This window comes from Cajanus cajan, chromosome 4, assembly GCF_000230855.2.
Source record: "Cajanus cajan strain Asha chromosome 4, NIPB_CcT2T_4, whole genome shotgun sequence".
Lineage (NCBI taxonomy): Eukaryota > Viridiplantae > Streptophyta > Magnoliopsida > Fabales > Fabaceae > Cajanus > Cajanus cajan.
The window spans coordinates 79301427-79327427 of NC_138520.1; the positions used below are offsets into that span (position 1 = coordinate 79301427).

Genomic DNA, 26001 nt, shown 5'->3' on the forward strand with positions numbered 1-26001 from the left:
ATTAAATTTTTTATTAAATCTTGGAATTCAATTCACTTATAAATTTAATCGCGGCAAGGGCAACTGTAATAATATTAGCAAAACACATATGTAGAAAGAGAAAACACAATGTATATTTTACGTTTTTTTTTTCTTTATTTTTTTTTTATGGTTACAATGAGAATCAAAAACAGAGAAAAAAGCAAGAAAAGATAAATAAGAACGCTAAGTGTTGGTTGAGAGACTTGGCCAGTGCCTCAAAGCACCTTCATAGAATCTTCCAAGCTTAGCAAGCACTAGCAGGTCTCCAACCTGCCATTGAATAAGCATAAAGTAGACCCTGCCTCCAACAAAGCTGCAGTAGCATTAAGTACATCCACCTCGTTAACTCTGCCATGAAAACACAAAAAAGCCTGCCATCAGCTAAAAATTGAATTCTCGTTAAAGACTCATCCAAGAAAAATGTTTAATACATTCTTGTTAAAGAATAACTATTAAAAATGTTCATGTACAAGATATCTATCGCACAAGAGTGTATAGATTAGGATCATGAATGATTTTCATTCATAGTTTTTCTCATATGTATATATAAAATATACATAAAAACAGAGTAATAGGTATGGGTGACCTGTCCAACATCATTACAAAGCTAAACATACTTCAAAAGAGATAGGTCTTTTACTCTAAACTGGTAGACACATCAACTATATTATAAAACATAAAATAAAATACACAATACAAAATACAGGTGTACATTAAAATTTTTAGCTGCATCAATATATATGGACGAATTAATTAAAAGAAATTAAATTTTGAGAGTATTCGAATTAAATTACTTTATGAGAATGGTTTGATTAACTAAATCATTTTTACAAAGTAGGTTGATTCAGTATTTTGAAAAATTAAATTATACATGAATGTAAAAAACATTACTAAACCAAATACAACTAAATTAGCTTAAAAATATCTGAACTCTTGAGAAAATTTAAACCACGGCCCTTTATATATATTAAAAAAAAGTTTGATTTGAACCAATTTTTTTGTTGTTTAATAAAGTGGTTTAGTTTGGTATTTTTTTTATCATTTTTTAAAAATCATTTTATGAACTATCCAATAATATATACGAAAACAAAGACTAAGTATAAAAATTTAAAATCTTAGCTACAAACCTTGAATTCAATGGCCTTTCATGACGATCAACACATAACTTTATTAAAAATTTAAAATATTTGTAGCTTTTCATGACAACTTGTACAAATATTTAATAAAAATCACCTAAAAAAAGAGTTTTAGTTATGATTTTATACTTTATTTATAATTTTAACTATTGTTGAAAGGATGTAAAAATGAGGGTAAAAAAGAATGTGTTGCCAACATTCATATTGTTGAAGTATTTTGTTAGATCAAAGCATTTATTAAGTATAATAAAACAAGAAGAGTTGAAACAATGTGGACAGATAGACATATAAAACTAGTTTGGTGGCAGTTGAAGACGGTTAGTGGTTAGTACTATCTGCGACTCTTTCCTATTTGGCATATATTAATAAGAATATGATATTGAGATTTCAAGGCCTGCAATTGCATTTACAAAAAATTAAAACTAATGACAAAAAGAAAGACAATGTTAATGTCTACCGTCCTTGAAACATTCAAATCTCGGACATGTTCGCGACTGTCAAAGTCTTCTCGGTCTCTTATTTATCGCCTTTCTCTTGTCCACTCAACTCATGCGTGTTACCTTGTTGCCAATTGTTCTTCTTCACTTTATTTTCTTTTTCTTATTACTCAACTTTTTAAACTCTTCTAACATTTATATATGTGTATGTCATGGCCTTTCACCAATCAACATCTCTATCATTCTCTTTAATTTGTTATCTTTTCCCCATGTTCTTTCATTTGTCTGTTGTTTTGAACTTTGTATGCATAGCCAGTTTCAATATGACAAGAATTGGTGGTGATAGCTCCTCCATTCACTTGCAGATGTTTGTTGAACAAGTCTGATTCGTATGATGTTTAAACCAAAATCAACAAAGGGAAAAAAAGCAAAACAAAGTATTCAGGTAAACTGTCTACAGGGTTGTTGAGACTTTAGATTATTCCTTTTCTTTCTCACTTTTCACTTCCTTCTGGTTTTCAACTTGATAATTGTGTCTCACTTTGAATGTATTTTAACTTTGCCTTTAACTAGGATTGAAATGGCTTCAACTTTGGAGGAGCTTCTTGAAGAGGAGGGGTTCAAAGAAAGCAGAAGAATGACAAAGTCTAGATCCTCCTTCCACCATGGTGCTTCAAGTGAGCCTCTTTACTCTGTGGAAGGGAGATTTAGTGTGTCAAGTGAAAGAATTCGAACACACAGAACAAGCTCTGGTGCCTCACGATATCAGATTACAAGTGGACAAATAAAAGTTGACTCTCTTACTGCTAAGAACGGGAGGTCAAGGGATAATGTTTTTTTGAGAGACAAAATGGACGAACGGTTGAAGAATGAAATTGAGAAGAACTCTTCTACCGATACAGATTCCGCTGGCAAAGGAGTTGATACCAATTCACCAGAGTACATGCCAAGGTATGAGATCCCTGAGGTGATTGAGCAAGAATCTAGCAGAGTTAAAGATACTTATTCAAAAGAAGTGTCTGCAAAAAGAGGCAAAGAGACGAATTTCAATGAACTTGTGGAAGAGCCTGTCAAGGATGCAAAGGTGCACAGCAGAAGTTCCAGTATGCATATGCTTAGACACTCTAGTGAAACTAGAAAGAATATAAAACCCCAGAAGGACTCATACTCTACATCTAAGAGCAAAAGCTTTGATTATAGTAGCAGAAATAAAAATAGCAATCATGCTATGCAAGAAGCTTCTACTCTAGCTCTTGATGAAGCAGCTATCAAAGCAGTAGTTTCCATTCTTAATGGATATATAAAACGTTTTCCAAAAGATGAGGATTTTCGGTCTTCATTGCGTCACAAATGTTTCTCCTCCTTCAACTTTATTGAACTGGAAGAAGAGAACAATTCTGAGACCAAAGTCATAAGAAGTCTTGAGCAAGCAATTGAGGCCATTGAAGAAACTGCTGAGGAACCTATATCCACCACGTATCTGAAAAGAACCACGATGCAGCTTAGCATAATTACAGGTTTGAGTTTAAATGATTTGAAGTACGAGTGTACGTGTGGAATCCCAAACTATAAGTTGTCAGCCTGTGCTCATCTTTACCTCAGTGTGGTATACATGATGCAGAAAAAAAATAAGGTGTCAGCAAAGCATCTCTTGCAAGTGTTTTGTGATTCACCTTCTCAGGCAAGGACTATATTGTTGCCTGAACTGTGGGAGCATCTATTTTCTCCACAATTTTCTCATTTGAAGGCATGGTATAAGAAGGAAGCAGAAGTTCTAGTAGATGCACCAAGCAAAACAAGAAAGCTAAAATTTCTTCAAAAAGTATATAATGAACATCTGGATTCTGGAACTCGTATATTTGCTGTATACTACAAAGATTGGCTCACTGAAGGAGTAGAATCTCCACATATTCCTTCAATTAGCATTCCTTCGGTTTCTGTCACAGGAAGTCAAGAGGGAAGTTCACTTGGTCATTCTTTTGAGTCTACTAACTCCGTTGATTCATTCTCACCGCAGCCAATGGTCAGCAAGAAACTGTATGATTCTATGTTTGGTAGCTCAAGTAAACCTAGAGTTTACCAAGTCAAAGATATTAAGGATGATGATAACTTAGAAAAGTGTGTGCATGGCTCTTATGGTTCAACTATTGTTAAACAGACATTAACTTATGAGTCTGAAACTGTCAAATTTACAGATCAAGACATTGAAGATTTTGTTGAAGGTGTAGCAATTGATACAATCAAGCCTGTAAGAGATTTCTCTTCTCCGTATATTTTCTTGCTGGGAAAATTACAAGCAAGGGATTCTTGGTCCTGATATGCAAAAGTCTGAATTGTATATTTATGAAATTGTATCATCAGTCATTTTGTTTGGAATCGTTACGTTTATTTTGGTGGTTCTACATACATCTTGAATCAAATTATGCACTTTGTAGATTTGGAGTTATATAATTTATAAAAATTGTTTTATAGTTGGAGTGGCATTAACATATTTATTTCTATTCTTTCTCTACATCTCACTTATGTTTACATTGCCGATAACATTGACAGCAGAAAGGAACTTCAATGACTCTAGAAGAATCGCAGAAAAGGAATCTCAGCGATGACACTAATAACTCTTTCTCTATGCAGACTAAGTTAAGCAGTCACGTTATCGACGATTTCTCACATGAAAAATCAAATGACCTTGCTCTCAAAAAGGTGCAACATTTGTTTTAGAAACGTGAAGCATATTCTTTCATCTCAGTCGCTCTAATATTTCACTATCTATGTAGCATTTATAACTTCATATATCTGATCACCTTCTCTAATTTATAATATTTCATGTGCAGCCAAATAAGACAAGTTCTGCTCTTGTAGGTGAGAAAAATGCTGTTTAATTGATGTACCTTCCTTCAGATAGCATATTCTCTATTAAGTATTGGATTTCCTAAATGCTGTACATGGAAGTATTGGTGCAGGATCATATTTTCCAAGCATACCACAGGAATTTATTTGTCCTCTTACTGGAAATATCTTTGAGGAACCAGTGACCCTAGAGACTGGTCAAACCTTTGAAAGAGAGGCCATCAAAGCATGGTTTGAAAAGGGAAATAGAACATGCCCGGTAACAGGAAATACTTTGGAATGTGTGGTCATGCCATTTACCAACCTTATTCTGAAGCGTTTGATTGATAATTGGAAGTCAGAACGTTTTGATTACCTCCTTGATCTTGCTTCTCAAACAATAGAGAATTCAGAAGAGTTTAAGTTGAATAAGAAGGATGAGGCTGCCGTTTTCGTGTTAGTGAGTCTTCTCTCCTCTTTGAAAGAAGAGGAAAAATCAACTTATGCTAAGCATCTCATCTCTTTAGGAGTTCTTCCATTTCTCTTTAGGAGGTTTGAAAAGGGAAATGTGCAAGAAAAATCACATGTGGTATCACTCTTGCTAAATTGTATTCAAGTGGACCCTGGTTGCATATATATGATAGCAAGGAGTGTTAACAGAAAATGTCTACTCGAGCTTCTTCACAGCAAGGAAGATACCCCAACAACAAATGCAATACGATTCCTTACTGGACTTTTATCAATGAAGAGGTTAATGTTATCAAATTTTGGAATTCAATTACGTAAGGTTGATTTATAGCCTAAGGCAACATACAGGTCAAATTTATTTCAAAAATGATCATTTTTTCTTCAGCTTTTAAATTATAAAACAAACTCTCCAACATTATTGCTCTTAAAAATAAAACATAACAGAAAACAATTCAATAAAATCTCATAAAGATTTGGTCGGATGACCAAATATTTGGTAACATCTAACTGAAGTACTGAGGCAATTTTCAACTTGGACTTATTTATTTGAGGAATAAGTGAATATGACCTCATTTGAAAAAAAAAGAAAAAAAGATGAATGTGGTGAGTTAAAATTATTGAATGTAAGCCTAAAATTCAATTTATAACTCCTAAAATGCTTCCTCATTTATAAGCTCACTATCTTGAAAAGCTGACTGAGTGCAAACTCGTAACAACTTTGTGCTAAAGTAAGCATTATTTTGTGCTAAAAGTTATTCAATAGACTAAAGGAAGCCATGAGGGATCTTTAAACCACTTGTATAAAATCGTGCATTAAATATTTTGGTCAGTTGTTTATCAGCATATTCTGAATATCATAAATTTCCAGAAAAAAAATTGTTACTCGGACAACTGATATCTATTTAGTACTCTTGAAATATTAATTATTCAACTACTCTTTTTTTTGTAGGAGAAAGGATTTTACTTCATTCATTAGTCGCTTGGCGGGTGAAAAAGTATTTAATATAATGCATATTCTGCTCATGTATCTCAAGAATTCTTCATTTGAAAAGCCCCTAATTGCTGTTCTTTTGTTACACTTTGATCTGCTGGTATGCTCAAGTAATGTTGAAAAAGTTACCCCAGTTTTCCCATTATAATCATTTCATGTCAATTTTCTTGTATTATCATTTGAAATAATCTCAGCTGGTTTAACATGAAAGCTGGAGAAGAAAATAAAGTGGGGAGTTATAACCATTCATTGAAAAATCTATCGCTTAAATTTAATAGTTTCTTAATTTGTTATATATGTACATGCACAATGACACAATCTCAAAAGAGGAATCTCCAACCATTATAACTTTGCACTTTACCCACTAAAGCGCAGTACACCCTTACTTTTGAGACATTTTCCAGTCTATCAAGTTAACTGTAGGAATCTCGTGGCAGGCAATTGTCAAAACTCCCCTTATTTCTGTATAATTTTTTGTATTAAATTAATTCAAAAAATTAGATTAGGAAAATCGATGAATAATTTTTACTATGTAGTTTGTTGCCTCTAAATATTGACATATATAATTGTACTTGTAACTGCATTTACATAAAGAATGACTACCTACGTATAATTTGGGTCTGAAAATTCACCAAATCATTAATGTTTCTTAATGCATTTAAGGGATGCTGCTTCTGTTGAACATCTCTCCATCTTCTCCAGGAAAAAATGTAAAAAAATAAAGAATCAAACGTTTAGAATAGAACAAACACTTGAAATCAGAACATTAGCAGTCCATGTTTCTGATCTTATTTAATAAACTTACATACTGGCGTGTAACATGCAATCCTAACATAACCTAAAATCTTGCAAATGCAATTTGCTTCATTACCAACCTTTGTTTTTTTAGTGGAGATAGATTAAGATATTCTGTAGATTTAGCGTAAAGATGAAATTGTCTGAATAATATTTAAAGACCAAATGGATTCATTGTTCTTTCCAATATTCAGCACTCTTTCGGTCTATTTCGTGTATAACTTTTTCTTAATTAAATGATAAATGAAATTTAATTTCTGCTTTGCAAACTTATAGACTATAACAATTTTGCACTGCAGATTGAGCCTCAAAAGTTTAGCATATACAGAGAGGTGGCTGTGAATGGCATTGCAGAGGCACTTGATGCCAGCTTAAATGATGACAAGTCCCGAGAGAAGTGTTGCAGAGCACTTTTAATCTTGTGCGGCCATTTTTCTTCTACTGGAAAGATACCAACCAAGACTAGCATCTTAAAACAAGCAGGTTATAATAATGATAGCTTAGAAGGGAAACCTCTTGGCCATGAAGAAGAGGGTAAACAGTCAGATGCAACCATTTCATGGGTAAGTTTTCTTGTTAGGGACTTTGTTATCTCTTTAGGACATTCTCTGCACCATATCAACCAATATAAAAAGCTATTTTACTTGAGAAATTTTGTGACATATATAAGGGTTGTACAATATCTATACCTATTTTCTCTATATGTAGTGTTCGAGCCAGAATCTTTCTAGCTTTAATGTTTATTATTTGTGTATGTAGACTAGTAAAGTGTAGATTGTGGTGCTCGGTAATTTGGATTAATGGGGTGATTTATGTTATGAGAAGTTCAGTAGCTGATCAGATGAAAGGTTGGTTGGTATTGTAGAACAGATTAAGGGCTAGAGCAGGGTTCAACTCTTCTTTGTATCAATGCAATAATTAACTGTCTATAACTAAGTGTCATCGTTTTTTAGTCCTATGTATCTAAATTTCATAATTGTATGTTTTTTTGAATTATTGCTGACTTTTAATCTACGGAAACATAGCTAGTTTATTCTTGTGTATACTGGATACAATGATACAGTCTCTTGGCATGTGTTTGATGATGCATATAATTAATTAATTATTGAAGAAAGTAAAATACTTATCTCCCAATACAGATCAAACAAATCCTTTAATCTGTGAACAATATCAACTAGCATGCATATGCATTATCATTATCCCAAAATAAACACTAACGAATCTAGATGTCTTGACAAAATTAAAATGTCTACACTTGTGCATTAAAGAAACTTTTGATGCTTGCACTTATCTTGGCTGATAATTTATTTAAAATTATAGGAAGATGAAGATGAAGAAAAAAGGGGTGAAGAGTTGCTAAAGAACCTGTTAAAGTCGTTGATTGGTGATGGAGAAAGCCCATTTTTGAAGAGCATATATAGATGTTTAGATTGTAAGCACCTAGAATTAGTGAGGACGTGTCTAATAACTGTGACGTGGTTGAGCTCCTCATTATCTACATTATTTGGTTCTGGATTGCATCTTCCTGCCTTCTTATCCATCATTTCTCAGTTGAAAGGAATCCTCGAAAATGGAGAACTTGAGCTGAAGACTCTTGCTTCTTTGTCTTTGCTTAATTTCAGTAAAATATCAGGTTCGCCATCTTCTGCACATTTTTTTTTGTTAAAAATATTGCCATTTTTTGAAATTGTTGCAGACAATTATTGTTTCAAATTTTAAAGGGAGAAATGATATAATCTTATGTGAAAACGAAGTACACTATATGAGGAGGAGGAAAAGAATTACGTAGGGGGAAAAGAATAATATTATGAAAGTTTTTATTAGAGACTCTTACTCCATTTTTCTTATGAAAAAATTCATTGTTGCCTTGTTTTTAAGTTAGATAATAACCGATTTTGGGGTCAATGCACTCAATAAGTGATTATGACATAGGGTGTGAAATATATTTAGAAGGATGATGAATACGAGCATACAACTTTGTTAAGCGTGCATAATTTGTATTATGCTATTTAAAACCTTTAAATTTTTTTTAACAGAATGCAGAACGCTTTTGAAGACTATGGCAGATGATATTGCTCCCCTTCTTCATGGACTTGTTGAAGTAACATGGACTGCAAAGCAGCTGCATGCCATTGTGTCTAGGGAGAATTTGTAGTATTTAGGAAACATATCTTTGTCTCCTCATTTCTGGACTTCCAATTTTGATGTTGACCAATAGAAAATTTATGCTGCTTATATATGAAAAACCCTGGCGTAGACTGTGTTTTCTAAAAAGAAAGTACTTTAATATTGTACATTTTTGTCTAGAAAAAAAATGTAAATTGATCTCATTAACTTCTTTATGTCTTACCAGGTGAATAACTGTAGGATTTGTGTCGTTGTCTGGGATTGAAAATTTCCAAAAGGTTGTGATATGTTTCACTCCTTAGCGTTGGATTGGTACATTAGTTAACAGGCACATAAAACCGATGTGAAAATTTGTAGTTTGATCCTCACCAAAGAATGCCTTATATATTCATTTATCTTTCAGTAAAGCATTTACAGTGATTCATAGAATAGCATAACTCCAAATGCCAAATTAGACATCTGACTCTAATGTCCAAAACAAAGCTGTCGAGTTATTAAGAAAGCAATCATCCCACCAATATTTTGTCAATTCTATCTCACATTGAGCTGCTCAGGCTTTGTGTCACTTAAAGGGATCATCCTTGAATGGCCTTATGAAAATTACCAAGATAAACAAAATGCGTAGCCTAGCCTAGCAAAAAAATAAAAATTCAAAGCTACTAAATCAAACTTTACTGATCATTTCAGTGTCCTCTTGTTGGTTTCCCATGTCATCAACTTCGACGTTGTTGATACCTTTGTACCAGCAAGCACACATTATGTAGAGCACAAAATCAACAGCAGTTAACACCGCAACAAGGAAGAAAAACCTATCCATATGCCCCACATTCAAGTTATTGGGAATCCATCCTGGATTCTCACCTCTCGCAGTGATTCCCATCACCATGAACACCAGCATGCTACTCACATAGTTTCCCAGGGAAATTGAAGCCATGCAAAGTGAGCTCCCAAAGCTTTTTATGCCATCTGGGGCTTGCCCGTTAAAGAACTCCAATTGACCCACATACATGAAAACTTCTGAAGCACCAACTAGAACATACTGTGGAACTTGCCAAAATATACTCAAAGAACTAGCCTTTTGCCCCGGTGTAACTTGTTTAAGCCTTTGAATCTCTGTGGCACCAGCTGCAATCATAGATAACATTCCAATAATTAGGCCAACTCCCATCCTTTGAAGCTCAGTTAGTCCCCTAGGGTTGCCAGTAATTCTTCCTGCCAGAGGAACAAGGATTTGGCGATAAATTCCAGTGCATAAAAGGACACTGCAGATATCAAACACTGACATGCTGGCTGCTGGCAACCGAAAGTTTCCTATCTTGTTGTTCATCACATCTCCTTGCTCCACAAAAAGAGAGGCCATTTGTGTGAACACAACCGAGTAAATTATAGTACATAGCCAAACTGGTAGCATTCTCAATACGCATTTGGCTTCCTCAACTTGAGTTATGGTACAAAGCCTCCAATGATTGTTACGATTAGCTGCATCTTTCTCCGTTATTGTTGCTGCCTTGTCCATGAATCTGCTCAACATCAACAAAAGTTAACCAAGGATGTAAGTTTCAATTCCACAAACCAAATCAAACAATCAAATATTGTTTTAGAGCTTGTTTGGATATAGTATAGGAGGATTTTTGAGAGCTTCTCCATTGAAAACAAAGAGTATTTTCTGTAGAAGTCTTTTTGTGCTTGTATCTAAACATGCTCTTACTCAATCACATTATTAATGTTTTCATTACCTAAAATCCTCGCTATGCAGAATCTTTCTACTCCCTTTTATGGCAGATTCCGGACCATCAACCTCGTAAAGTTGGTCTTCCTTCGCTGAATCAACCTTCCACTTTCTAAAAGCAGCCACAAACACCTGAGTTACCCTTATCACCGGATTCCCATATGCACTTACATATCTATATTTTTGGTAAGGAGCTAAGAATGAAACTAATGCAATAACAGCTGAGGCTAGTGACACCAAAAAACCCATGGTCCACATCCCTGAATCCTCGTAGTATACTAATATAGTGTTGGAGAAAAGAGATCCTACATTGAGGGCAAAGTAAAAATAACAAAAGAAAGCTTCTCTTGCGTTCCTATGTTTTTCATTTTTCTCATCAAATTGGTCTGCACCAAAGGTTGCTAAGGTGGGTTGGTGCCCTCCATATCCAAATGCCACTAGATATATGGACAAGTAGAAAATGCCAACACCAACAGATGATGGTTCATTGCATTTTGTTTCTTCATTGCCACAACCAGATGGTTTCAGCAAAAACCTCCACGATGTAAATGAGAGCAGCCCCAAGCCCTATTGATGTTCAACATACATATTCAGAATTTCATAGTATTGCTAATGCAAGGAAAGTGTTGTTGAAAGATGTAAGGGGAATACAATACCACAACAAAAAAGAGCTGAAAGATCGAACAGGTTAAAAATCGACCCCAATATGAGTCACTGAGAAAGGCTCCAATCAGTGAAAATATGTAAACAGTCCCTGTCCACTTGCTCACATTGTTGGCAGCCTCGGCACTGTCTTGACCAAGGACTCTGGTCAGAAACAGAACCAAGTTCACTCCAACTCCAAAGAAAGCTAGTGTGGCCAGTGCTTGATTCCCTGCATTGAGTACAATATTAAATCACAACATGTTGCATGTATATGAAAGGAAAGAAAATATGGAAGACTTGCTATTCATTTCTGATTATTTGTTTAGTACCTAACAAGATAATTGCAGTTTTCCACCCTCCTTTGTAACTCTTCTTAACATTTGTGGGTGACTCTTCTATGTTGTTACCATTTCCTTCTCTCGCCTGCTATATATGAATAACAACACAAATTTAGTTTTTAACCTTATTTATATTCAACAAAAAGAATCTATGATATTTCAGGGCATAACATAGGCATATGTATTATGTTTAATCATGCCAGCTAGACCTTGTGAAGTCAAACCTACATTGAAAAAAAATGGAACTACTAACGAACTATTTGACACAACATACTTCTAGTTGTTAGATCTCTTGAATATTAAAAAAATGTTGTTTAATCTATTTCTGTAAAATTTGTTTAGGTTTAAAACGAGTAAACCAAACACGTACGTGTAACAGTCTTTCTTCTATATTAAGTGCAACATGTTCAGAATTTGACTAAATCTGCGATTTATGGGCATGCCGAAGGGCCTACGCACACAAATAAGATGCTTGCATTTATATGAGTGACTCAGTTTATCTTATGGGACAATAGCATCAATTAGTAATAAAATATTAAACTTACATTTTTTCCTTTTTTGTTTAACTAATCATTTGATCCATATATCTAACCAACTTTTTGTTTTAGTTTCTATATAAAAAAAATTCTGTTTTAGTTCTTATATCTAAAATGAAAACATTAAAAGTTGTCTGTATAAGAATTAAAACTAGAGCATACTAGAACTAGAATTTTTATGTATAGGAATTAAAGCAGATTTAACCAAATGATTAATAAACCTTTTCTTTTCAAACATTTACTTGATTACTTTTTAAGGAAATAATTTCAGTTTGTGACATGAAATACATATATGAAGAGGATTCATTTACTTTAAAAATAAGTTTACTTAGATATAAAACTTTTTTATATCAATTTTTAATAATTTAATTATTGAATTAAAAGTTATTAATGCATGAATTATATATGCAAAATTTTAAAAATTTTAAAAATTATTTGATATTTCGTTTCATTAATTCAAATTAACAGATAATCATAAAAATATTTTATATGTTGATTGCAATGAATGAAACAGAGTATTAAATAGTTTTTAAATTTTTCAAAATTTTACAAAAATTACATCTATACATTAAAAACTTTTAAGTTAACAGTTGAATCATTAAAGTTTAATGTAAAACATTAATTATTGAATGAAATAAGTATAAGTAAATGAATCACTACTCTCTCTCTCTCTCTATATATATATATATATGTGCCATAAATAGTTTGTAATATAATTGTTTTTCTATTTAACATTAACACGAAGAACCCCTTTACTAGGAAGCAAAATGAAACAACTAAACCATATCAACTAAGAATAACTAACCTCGATTACTTCGACATTAACGGAGTCGGCTGAATTGGTAATTCCGTGCTCCATCTGAAACATGTAAAACTGTGTTTAAAACTAATAAGCTCCATTATTGGTATAGACAATGAGGAATACAGAGAGAAAACATAATGACTGAAGTTGATGATAAATATCAATGGGAAGAAACAAAAACTTGAAACACTTAAAAATCTACATATATTAACAAAGTGTCGCAAAGAATTGGTGATGAACGCAAACTAATAAACTTGTGTAGTAAACCTTTTGCGGAACTTGGTGACAGAAATAACAAACTCCTCGGGGATTGTGTCAAATTCTGGTGATGGCAAAGAGCAAGAACCAGCAATTACAAGCGCCAAAATACCCCGAGAATCTGCCCGGATGAAACTTTTTGTCATTTATGGCTGAAGCTTTTTGAGTTCACAATGATGCCACCAGTATTCTCAATCTATATATACTCTCATGCAAGCAAACAAACAATTTTACGTGCAAATTTAATCCTTTTCTTCACGTACGTAGTATAGAGACCGATGGCAATGCAACGAATCAAAACTAGAGTAGATGTCTTTCTCTAAATTAATGAATTTAAATAGTATAGTTATAACGGTGTACCCGGAAGTGTTCCAGTAAGATTAGGAGACTAGTTTTAGAGCCATGGCCAAGATTACGTGGATACTTGCATTACTGTAACTGAATTACCGAATTTTACGAATAAATGTGGATGACTACCTCGCCTGAACCGGTCTTCTTGCCATATTTTTTTACATCTTTAATCTTTTATTAATGAGAATTCGTTTTTTCTTCTAAGCCAACTTAGTATATATAAATTGATAGACAATTCAAGAGCCTCAGTATCAAAGCCATCATAGTTCTCATCAGTAAACCAGGTAGTAAGCTCAGATAAGGTTGCAGATAATGCTCTTGTTTTCAGGTTTAGATAAAAATAAAAAAATTAATAATGATTTTAAAATATACCTGGTCGTTGAACATGTAAGATACTGCTTTAAGGTTCATTAATTCAATTATAGATGGATCATGGTATAAATCGATAAATTTGTAATAATAGTGTCTTGTATATAATAGAATAAATTTCTTTTTTAATCTCTATAATTTTACTTACTTTACTTTTTAATTTTTATATTTTAAAATAATTTTTTTAATTTTTATATTTATCTTCTTCAGTTTTTTTTAAATTTATAATTTAAAATAAATCTTTTTAGTTCTATACTTACAAAAAAAAATTATCTTTTAGATCCTATCTTTAATTCTTTTTGGTAACATTTATCTATTTTGTGATGATGTGCTTCAATTTTATAAGAGTAAAAAAAAATGTCTCAATAATAATGTCACGGGTAAAAATAAAAGAAACACAAAATATTGAGACTTAATTAAAACATCAAACACAAAAATTAAATTATATATCTTTATCACATTAATAGAAAAAAAATAACATTACAAATAATTGATATCAAAGACTAAACAAATTAAAAAAGAAACTATAATAATATAAAAATTAAAAGGATCTATTTTAATCTAGAAGAAAGTATGAAAAAAATAAATATAAAAACTATAAAAAAAAATATTTTAAACTGTAAGAAAAAGGTAAAGTAAGATTATAAAAAATATATATTTCAAACTGTATAATATAATGTGATTCTTACATTAGGTGCAATTTTGCACTTTATTACGCGACGGTTGAATAATAGAAAGATAATAATAAAATAGTTACTATTATTAAGATAAATAATAAACTAAATAATTTAATTAGTCTAATAGTAAATATTATCGTGCGTAAGGTTGCACATAATAGAAAACCCAATATAATAAATAGTTTTTCAAAAATACTATATCTATAAGTTTATAATATTTAAAAAAAAATATACATAAAAGTTATAAACTAATAAAATAGTTCGAAGGTAAAATAAGTGAGAGAAATAAATACTAACTATATAATTAAAATAGATAATTAATATTAAAATGAAAAAATTATTTTTTACTCTACCTCTCTCTATATACAATATATATATTGAGGGATGAGATCTGAACAAACAAATAACTTCAGAATTGCAGGATTGAAAAACTATTAAAGATAAATTCAAACAGCAAAATATGCATATAACGTTCACAAGAAGTGCCAAGTGAAACAGTACAGCATTTTAATGATGTTGCCGAGCAGTCCTCAGTTTCCTCTCCGTTCACAAGAAGTGCCAAGTGAAACAGTACAGCATTTTAATCATAACTATGATTATGATTATGAGGCAAGTGAAGACGCTAATCTAATCGGACATGTGAATACATATATAAATAATAACATAATATATAGAGTCATCAGATTTCACAAGTGTACTCAAGAAATGCTACACAATGCATCTATTTAGGCCAACAAGCTCTCACACACCTTAGGAATGACTTCCCTGCTCAAGAAGGTTCTGTGTGTTGGGGTTCTTGCCCCAAGCTCTCTCCCTCCATATTACTTCCACTTCATCAAATGTCAATCCTTTGGTCTCTGGAACTAACACAAGAACAAATATAAATGCAACCACACCTATAACACCAATAATCAGGAAAGTTGAAGCAATCCCTATGGCCTCCGCAATTGAAAGAAATGTCTCTGAGACAATCAAGTTTGAAACCCAACACACAGTGGCTGACATGCCCCCACAGATACCTCGATATTCTTCCGGATATATCTCTGAGCTCAGAGTCCATGGCACAGGCCCCATTCCTGGGGAGAAAAAACCAATATACAATCCTAAGCCTATAACTGCAAGCCATCCATACAATTCATTTGAAGATGATGATTGCTTATAAAATGCGAAGGCCAATATCACCAAAGATACAATTACTCCTCCCAGGCTCGAAAGAGCTAATTTTTTCCGCCCTGCATGGTCGATTAGGTAAATGCCGAGAACAGTTCCGGCAGCATTCATGCCGGCAACGATCAGGGATAGGAGAAGAGCCAATTGATTAGCCTGGAATCCAGCCATTTGGACAATTGTCGGGCTGTAGTACATGACTGTATTTATACCTGTGAACTGCTGAAAAGCCTGCACAACCAACCATTGGATGCTGTAAGAACACATTTCACATGTATAAACTGATGTTATTAATATTCAAAATTTCAAATACAAGACCTAATTCCATAATGCACTTAGTTGTCACTGGCAGAGTACAACTGTACAAGGGAAGATGGTTGTTTTCTTTTATCAATCACAAAACCAGAGAACCAGGACTAAACAGAACCACATACAAGTCTGAAACAAGAAAACTAAGCACCGGCCTGAAAACTTAAATCAAAGCGGAAACGAAAAGATTTTACACTGAAAATTGATTTAATGTATTCCAAAATGAAATTAAGCAAGAAGTAGTGAAAACATTCAGCACGTGATATATCAATGAATGTACTTGGCAGTAAGGTTTACTTATTTTAACCAGCAAATGAAAATAGTCTTCAACAAAGCTTATTTTTCAAATTAAAAGCTAACAGGTTCTGCTCAATATAAATTCAGCCCTTGCAATCTCTACAGTAATGTGAACAAGCCATGCTCATATAAGTATAACTTAGAGCTTTTAAGTATATACTACAGGCCTATGATATCAATAAGTGGCATTCCCATTTGAAGTTATGTTTAGCAGAGCAGAATTGTTCTAGTTAATGTATTGACAAGAAAGAGCATTTATATCCGAAACAGTTGTATTTTGCATGAACAGTCTCTTTCTAAACATTTTATTACCAGAAGACCGCCACCAACAAGGAATGCTAGTCTGATTTCTTTTGATCTAAAAACATCTGTGAATCTGATATTGCTCCTTTTTTGGCGATCTTGCTCTGATTGAGCAGTTAGGAAATCGACTTCGTCTTCTAACCGAGCAACATCAAAGATCTTAGAAAGCACATCAACGGCTTCATTTTTCCTATTCTGTACACAAAGATAAAATTGTAAGATGGCATCATAAACTAGTAGCTTTTGAAGGTAACACCTTAGACATAATCCTTGAGAAGAGCAATGAGGCAATCGTTTACCTTTATAAATAGCCATCTTGGGGATTCAGGCAGGAAGAGCATGAAAACAAACTGAAGAATTGCAGGCACACCTGAAACACCAAGCATCCATCGCCATGTCCCAGGTACCTGCTCTCAATGTGAAAAAGTGGTTAGCGAAATAATACCGAAAAGCAAACACGTGGACAGAATAAGGACATTTTGAGAACTTTTGGGACAAGAAATGAAGTATATGTTATTATCTTTTATTATTAAAAAGAAGAAGAAGAGATGCAGAAAATAGCGAAAGCAATTGAAGATGAGAGCATGGAACACTGACCCCTGTAAATACAAGGTTTACAAGATAGGAAAGAAACTGTCCACCAGTTATCATGAGCACATTTGTGCTTACTAATGATCCCCTTATTTCGGAAGGGGATGCTTCAGCAATGTATACAGGAGCAGTGACTGAAGCTATGCCGACACCCAAACCAACCAGAAGACGTCCCAATATGAGAACATAAGGATCTGGTGCAGCAGCCATGAGAACTGCTCCAGCAGTAAAGATGACATCCGCAAAGAGGGTGGCCTTCTTTCGTCCATAAGCATCATTTATCCAACCACCAATTGCCGCTCCAACAATTGCCCCAGCAATTGCCATGCTGACAATTGTTTCCTGGGAAGATCCAAAGTAAAGAGTAAAGAGTATTATTTTCCCCTTCAAATCAATGCCTGTAGCAGTCAACTATAGTGTTTTTTTGAACCTAAGTCCTGATACATCCACACCAACCCCCAATAGTATACTAGCATAAGCAGATTGGTTGCAATAGAAGAGAATAAAAGGGATGGTATTGGTACCTGCAGAAAATTACTGTCTCTGACTTGCTGGAAGTCATCTTTGATGTATAAAAGAGCTCCCGATATGACACCTGCAGCAAAAAAAGAAAAAAAGAAAAAGGAAATGGTGTGATATTGAGTACGGAGAAGAGAGTAAGAGGGAGGAGGAGCATACCAGTGTCGTATCCGAAGAGAAGACCACCGATGCCAGCAACAGAAGCGAGTCCAAGAATGTAAGGATTCTTGAAAAAGGACATCTTCCGCTCTGGATACAAATCCAGATATCCAGAACTTCCCGGCGTCGACTGCATAGTGATCGTCATCGGAACCCACTCTACAATTCTTCCACTCCTCTCCTCTCCTCACCTCATATAACACAATTCCTTCTCTTTTTTCTTCTTTTTTTCTATATTTATTTTCCAACACAGCAGACACCTGTCACTACCACCACCACTCAACCACGTCTTTCCAACTTATGACTTACATTTTCATCATGTTTACCCCGCCATATCCAATCTATTATTATTATTTATTATTTATTATTTATTCTAAATTAATAAAACAACCCATATTATTCCACATTTCCATTTCCACCCCCTTTTAATTGCTTAAGATTATTATAGGCAGAAACAATTATTTAGAGGTTTCAGAGACAAGACAAGAGGGCCTGACAAAGTTGCTTGCAAATATGAAAAACACACGTGTACGGTTGGGATGAATACAACACAAGACGTCACAATTGCATAAACTTATTTCTAGTAACCACATGCCACGTGGGTAACCAAAATTCATATTATTTCAATGGTCCCCCGACAAAAGGAACCACCACGCGCCAGTTTCAGCTTGCGTCCCTACTCCCTACTAATTATTCTATTTATTATCTTTTAATTCATTTATTTTTTAATTTTAAAAAATCCATTCTTTTACAAATTTTATTTACGAATAGGTTGAAAAGGGCAAAATATTATTTTCAGTCAAAATTGTTTCTAATTGTACAAAACTATCAATACTTATCAACACTTAACACAGCCAAACTAATTTATGGTTCCAGTTGAGCCATGTGGATCCATTGCTTGTGACTTTTTGAACCTACATCAGGTGATTCATGTTTCTGTATATGGCTAAATCCGTGACTACGAGAGCTTCGGTCCTTGCCGGAAACCAATAACTTTCCTCGCCTCCAATCTTGTTATATATTGCTTCACGAATTAGGGTGGAAGTTTTTTTTTTTTTTTTTTTTTTTTTTTTTTTTTTTTTTTATACTAAACTTGGGTTTTATAGGTTTGTGCCACATGTTATAATTCCATTTTTTTTTATATAAAATTTCATGTTAAAGAGTGATTAATTATTCATTCCTATTTCTCTTTAATTTGGGATACCATAGTTTATTGGGTCTTTATCTATACAAAGTTGGACGTTTATACGATTTAATAAGATTGAATTATCGACAACATGTTGAATATCAACTCAAAAGATTATATAATCCTCAAGTCTCTAGTACAAAGGAATTTCAAAGAAAGTGACAAATCTATACTTATTATAGAGTGAGTAAATGTACCCTTATTTAAATTAAATTAGTAGTACATGTTTAAAAAATATATATTTTACACCCTTAATTTCATATATTGAACTCACTTATAACTATTTTAAACATTTGTGTTTTGCTCTTCTTATACATATGATGATGATTATTAGTATTATTAGTATTATTATTTATTTTTATAAAAAAAAAATTTGTCTCCATTTATTAAAGGTCTTACATCCACTACTATTTAAAGGTAAATGAGAATCAACATATCAGATATCTACCTAAGAGGGTACATAGCCCCTAACTTCAAGCACGAAGGAGATTCAATAGTAGGTACAAAAATATCATGTGTCTACCTAAGAGTATACATATCGTGTTGATAATCAAGTCAATAATTATATTTAAGCATGCTGTTTAAATATTTTCATTTAAATCGTGTTAATTATATCAATCAAAATCAGTGACGGATCCAGAAGTTTTAAATAGTGGGGGCAATATTTATTTATATATTTATAATATTAAAAAATTTACATATAACTTTTAAAAATATAAATTTATCATAATTATTTTTTACAAGCTTTTATATCTATGATTATAATTAAAGATGAAATAAATTAGGTTAAATTATATTATATTATAATTTAGTAGGTTTGAACCTAATATTTTTTTTTAAAATTCTTATTATATATATGCCTTATTTATCTATCATAGACATTTTTTAAATGTTTGGTTAGGAATACAATTTGAAAGACCTACTTTATAATAATTTAACACTAATAAAAATATAAAAATAAATATATTAAATTTTATAAAAAAACAAGTTTATTTTATTTATGATATAAACATGTTTTAATGTCTAATATAAATTTTTAGATGATAATTTATTTTAAAATATATTTTATATGAAAAATTTTAAATAAAACATAAATCTTCCAATATTTTTTATTTTAATTTTTTTAATTAACGTATACAATAAATAAAAAATACAAAAGATAAAATGCTACAAATTTTATTTGATTAAAAATTAATTTTTTTCAATATATTACATTATATATATATGAGCATTAATATATATATATATATATATATATATATTACAAATTTTTAAGTTTATATTTTATACATATAACAATTTAAATATATATATATTTATTTTATTAAAATATAATTTTTATTTTATTAAAATATAATTTTTATTTTATTAAAATATAATTTTTATTTTATTAAAATATAATTTTATTTTTTAAAATATATTATTTTTTAATATAAAAAAAAATGTATATATCAAATGATAGTGGGGGCAAGTGCCCTCACTATACTATATGAGGATCCGTCAATGATCAAAATCATCATGATAATCATGATAATCATGTCAAATCTAACCTTAGATACAACTCTTTTATCATCCTAACTATTACTCAATATTTGTAGTGGATTAGTGTTGCTAGAGCATGATGTATTCATTAGTCACATTTTTTTGACATTTTGTCTTCATGCCTATTAACTAATTTCAAATGAATAAAATAAACAAACAAAGACACACAAATTATTAAATAATGATCAACTAATAATTGTAATTTGTAATCATGATTATATATATATATATATATATATTAAGTATCTAATAGGTAAATTAATAAACAAATGTGATTGTATTAAAATATAACAAGACTAATACATTCATAATCATTTTTTATTTTTCTATATTAATATTATGTCAAGGCCTATGAGATTTCTTGAGACATAAGACCTTGCTTTACAAACTCATCTACAATTTGTTTGTTATATGTTTGATGGAGGGTCTAGGGCTCACCTCATGAAATATATGTGAGCAATTAACTTATTTAAGTTAATCCACCATTTGTTTAATACTACTAACAACTCCATAAGTAAGATGATCCTTATTACATCCCTCATTAAACAAATGAATTGTTAAGGCCAAGTTAAATTCTATGAGCAAACTTCCCTAGGTTCTTGTCATGAAAGAGTTTAATCTCATAAAAGATCCCTCATATATAATTCCACTTGTACCATTGAGCATGAGTCAAGTTTATGTATAAACTCAAATAAATGTACCAAAATTATCTCTAATGAGGTCACCACAAGCTTTAATTTAATGAAATATCATTAATAATACTCATCAAATTTAACACAAAGGGAATGTTTCATATACATAAAGTTTTTACTTTCTTGTAAATCTAAAATTAAAATGTTATTTTTTTATATTTTATTTGTTATTTTAAAAATATTATTAGGGGACATTGTTTATTGGAAATTTTTTATATAGATTTTTCAAAACATTGTTTTCAAGAAAGTGAGAATATAACATTTTTAAATTAAAAAAAACCTATTTCTATAAATACATCTGATTATCTTTATTATTTATTTGCTTATTTAATACAATAAATATATTTGATTCTTAAATAATATATATATATATATATATATATATATATTTAAAAAATATATATTTATGAACAAACAAATTTTAATCATTCCTAAAATTTATGTTTCGAAGAATCATCGTTTTCGAGCATTAAAAAAATGACCTTTCTACTGAAAGCTCTCAAAAGTTTTAAGCATACGTATGAAAACAATTTAAAAAAACATGCATTATATTTGATTACATTTGAATACTGACGGATATGATATCCTAAATTTATGATAAAAGTTAAAAGTAATTAATGTATTCAAATATATTTAGTATAAATTTTGAAATGAAACATTGTTAAAATCAATTTTCTCCAAATACTTACCATTGCAGCATTTTTAAAATTAGTAAAAAACTTAAAAGCAACTAATGCATTCAATTATCTAGTAAATATTTTGAATTACAAAAAAATATTATCAAATAAAATTTCTTAAAATCCTTACCATTAAAATGTTTTTAAATTTAGTGAAAATTTTTAAAAGCAATTAATGTAATCAATTTTAATTTCATAATCGTGTGGACATGTATAAAAAAATAATTAATTTTATAGCTGAAAGTATCATGCGTTATAATTATGAAAAAAAATCTAAGGGGGTGTATTGGTTTAGGATTTCGTAGGATTTTAAAAGACTTTTTTTGAGTAAAAAAATTCATTGGTATTAAATCAGGATTTTATGTCACTTAAAAATAATCCAGTGGTATTCAATCAGGATTTTCAAGATTTTTTAAAGAGTCCATTAAAATTCATTGGTATTCATTTGAGATTTTTTACAACTTAAAAACAATCCATTGGTATTCAAAAATATAAGGATTTTAAAGGATTGTTGTGTGAGAGAAATTTTGAAGGGCTTTTTAGTGTTATCTATAAATACCAAATTCATAAAACAATCACATCCAAAGTCATCGAATTTTGAAGGATTGTTTGAAGTGAGTTTTTTATCTTTTTTTTCTATGCTCCTGTCTTCTCCATTTTTTCTTTGCTAATAATACTGCACTATTGTTCATTGCTCATATATAATATTGTAGTATTGTTTTCATCTCATTCTCCTATTTTGTGAAACTCCAATATATAAATGATAGTGTCATTGATTTGTTCTATTTTTCTGTTCGTTCTCTTTAATTGACTTGCTTTATTTTATTCTATGTAGTTGAATTTGTTCCTTTATATAACACAAAAAAATGCTTAAAATTTTAACTTTTAAGTGGTAATTTTTTTAATAACACACGTCAAGAAAAGAAAAAAGTGAAAGATGAAATTGATATTATAATCTCTACAATATATATATATATATATATATATATATATATATAAAAGATGAATTTGTTAGGGTTTCTGTGAGTAAAATGAGATGAAAATTGATCTTAATTGGGGGAAGAACAATTATTTTATTTTTTTTACTATGAATTTTTCTTTTTCTTTTTATATTGTGAAATTAGGACTTTTTTATATTTTAAAAAAGAAAATTAACATAAAACGTTGCAGTATCTAATTTTTTAGGGTTTAGAATTTATGTCTTCATTAGCTTATTTTTTAAAAGAGGAAATATTGTTAAAATATTTGTTAGAATAATTTATATTTATAAATATCGTTAAAAATTATCATATAATATATAACTAAAATAATATATATATATATATATATATATATATATATATATATTCTTTATATCTAAATGCTTATTCTTTAAATAATAATAATAATTATTATTATTATTATTATTATTATACTAATATTATATATATTGCATATGTAATTAGGTAACTATTTTTTTGGTGGATTGTGGATTTCCTAATCGACGCCAATTTTTAGCTCCATTTCGAGGTGTAAGGTATCATCTACAAGATTTTGCAGGTCAGGGTAATAACCCTGAAAATGAGAAAGAATTGTTCAATCTTTGTCATGCGTCTTTAAGGAATGTGATCGAGAAAATATTTGGTATTTTTAAATCAAGGTTCACAATTTTTAAGTCAGCATCTCCATTTTTATTTAAGACACGAGTAGAACTTGTGTTAGTATGTGTAACACTACATAATTTTCTACGTAGAGAATGTCGTTCTGATGAATTTCTAATTGAAGCGGTGGATGAACCTTCATCTTCAACGTTACCAATTAATGAAGATCATACTTTTGAACCTATTATTCAAATCCAGGAACAAGAGCGAAAATACGTTAATGTTTGGAGGACTAGTATAGATATGGATATGTGGGTGAATGCTATTTAAGAGGACAAGATATTATGGAGAATTATTATTATTATTATTATTATTAATTATCTAGACATTATTTTTTTTATTATTTTTGTCTTTGACTCTTTAAATTTGAATGTATGAAATTTTTTTTGAAATCTTATCAAATGTCAAAAATCCATGAAAATTCTACAAAATCCCAAAGAATCCATTAAAATCCTGATTTAAAAGTTTTGCAAAATCCATTAAAATCCTGATTTTAAGTCTTGTAGAATCCTGCAAAATCTTAAAAGTCATGAAAATCCTGCAAAATCTTTTAAAATCCGTAGGATTTTTTTTAACTAAAAATGTCCTTTAAAATCCTAATCCAATACACCCCCCTAAATAAATTTTAAAAATTACATCGATGTTGTTTGGAGTTATATATATATATATATATATATATATATATATATATATATATATATATAATATGATGATTCATATAATTTAATGAAGGCATTTAAGTGAATAAATCATATAATTATGTGTATTAATAAATAAATAATTTTTTATTAGTTGATTTTTTTATTATATTAATGTATTAATGTTTGTTATGTTGTTTGTTATATATATATATAATCACATTCTCTTAGCAAAATTATTTATACATGTTATTATATTATTAAGAATAGTAAATATATTGTTTGATATAAGTAATAATGATTTATGTCTATTAATTAAATTGTTTATGGTTTGACTCTTATCAAATAAACTATGTTGGGGCCTAAAGTTGATAGGGGAATATCTATTTTATGTACATGCATAGTTTTCAATGGAGATTAGTCACTATTTTTTTACGTTAGATACTTCGTGTATATATATTATGGTTTAAATAAAGTAGTAAGGGGGATTTTTTAGATGATTTTATCCTTTAATTTTTAAATAATAAAAAATTAATAAATCTTACAAAGATAAGACTCAAACTTTTAAACTTTAATATATAATAAAGGGGATTATCCCATTTGAAGATCAAATGCAACCTCAATTGATTTATCAAACATTAATAATTTTTAAACTTGTTAAATAAAATATAGAGACACAAAATATTTCGATCCCTACTAGTATATATAACAACTTTCATATGTGAGGAGAAATTCACTTCCATCAATAATAAGTTTACTTATAATTTACTATATAACTCATATTTTACATTAAATTTTAACGATCTAATTATTGAATTTAAAGTTCATAGTATATAAATCAAGTTTGCAAATTTTTAAAAAATTTGAAAACCATTTAGTATTTTTTTTCCATAAATTCAAATCAATGTATAAAATACTTATATGATTTTTCATCAAGTTAAATTAATGAAATAAAATATTAAATAGTTTTCAAATTTTAATTTTTTTATAGGATTGATCTATGCATCAACACTTTTAATGGGAGAATTAAAATTATATAATTATAATATTTGATGAATTAAAATTGTTCAATTAAAAATTAAGAGACCAGTACAATACTTAACAAATTAAAATTACATTTAACCCTAAAATTTTATAGTTTTATATCAAATTAGAGATAAATTATTTGTGTTCAATCTCAAACATTCATTAATATTTTTCTTATTATTTTATTACAATTCATTTTGTTCGTGTGTTCAAATATGTGAAAAATTATCCTAGAAAAAAATATTATATTTTTAATCTCTCTATTTATTTTTAAAATTTAATATATTCTCACTATTTTTAAACTATTCAACTTAGTCTTTTAAGTTTTTTTAAAATGTTCGATGTTATCTTTTCATCCAAATTGATATTAATATTAATTGGACGAAAAGATAACATTAAACATTATTTAAAAATTAGATGATCACATTCAATGCCTTAAAATTATTGAGAAAAAATTGAATATTCCACAAATATAGGGATTAAATTGAACAAAAATTTATCTAATTTTTTTGTCTAGATAAATTTAAATTTTATTTTGCCTATTTATTAAGCTCTTTTATGATGTAACTCTTTGATTTTATGATATATATATTTTAAAATATTTAATTTGTTTTCATTTATGATCCTCTTAAGGTAAGTAAAGAAAATTTAAATTTTATATAGACAAAAGGATGTTAGATAAATTTTTATTCAATTTAGTTTTACTAATTTTAAAATATTTAATTTGGTCTTTTAATTTTTAAAAAATA

The 26001-nt window shown here is 30.1% G+C and overlaps 3 protein-coding genes across 7 annotated transcripts; 1 reads left to right on the plus strand and 2 right to left on the minus strand.

The window, feature by feature from the left end:
- The first annotated feature begins 1136 nt into the window (after window positions 1–1136).
- LOC109801846 (putative E3 ubiquitin-protein ligase LIN) lies at window positions 1137–8952 on the plus strand. 4 transcript variants are annotated; one of them, XM_029272267.2, is made up of 10 exons: window positions 1137–1668; window positions 1960–2039; window positions 2168–3842; window positions 4145–4294; window positions 4426–4453; window positions 4555–5170; window positions 5838–5979; window positions 6974–7237; window positions 7995–8307; window positions 8711–8952. In XM_029272267.2, exons 3-10 carry the CDS (start codon window positions 2175–2177, stop codon window positions 8827–8829), a joined length of 3300 nt encoding a protein of 1099 aa, XP_029128100.1. In that variant the 5' UTR covers window positions 1137–1668; window positions 1960–2039; window positions 2168–2174; the 3' UTR covers window positions 8830–8952. The 4 variants fall into 4 exon arrangements, with proteins under 4 accessions (XP_029128100.1, XP_029128101.1, XP_029128102.1 ...); XM_029272268.2 differs by having other exon boundaries at window positions 1666–1799; XM_029272269.2 differs by lacking the exon at window positions 1137–1668 and having other exon boundaries at window positions 1679–2039; window positions 4148–4294.
- A 206-nt stretch (window positions 8953–9158) lies between these two features.
- Window positions 9159–13639, minus strand: LOC109802810 (protein NRT1/ PTR FAMILY 7.1). Of its 2 annotated transcripts, none has more exons than XM_029272272.2 (6): window positions 13119–13639; window positions 12855–12908; window positions 11505–11598; window positions 11187–11404; window positions 10538–11097; window positions 9159–10321 (listed from the first exon to the last, which is right to left on the minus strand). In XM_029272272.2, the coding sequence occupies exons 2-6, from the start codon at window positions 12906–12908 to the stop codon at window positions 9466–9468; spliced, it is 1782 nt and encodes a 593-aa protein (XP_029128105.1). In that variant the 5' UTR covers window positions 13119–13639; the 3' UTR covers window positions 9159–9465. The 2 variants fall into 2 exon arrangements, with proteins under 2 accessions (XP_029128105.1, XP_029128104.1); XM_029272271.2 differs by having other exon boundaries at window positions 11505–11601; window positions 13119–13635.
- Window positions 13640–14929: 1290 nt separating this feature from the next.
- LOC109802237 (inositol transporter 1) lies at window positions 14930–18153 on the minus strand. The gene is made up of 6 exons (XM_020363517.3): window positions 17852–18153; window positions 17698–17768; window positions 17180–17515; window positions 16882–16989; window positions 16592–16777; window positions 14930–15904 (listed from the first exon to the last, which is right to left on the minus strand). Exons 1-6 carry the CDS (start codon window positions 17997–17999, stop codon window positions 15257–15259), a joined length of 1497 nt encoding a protein of 498 aa, XP_020219106.1. The 5' UTR covers window positions 18000–18153; the 3' UTR covers window positions 14930–15256.
- Between the last annotated feature and the right edge of the window lie 7848 nt (window positions 18154–26001).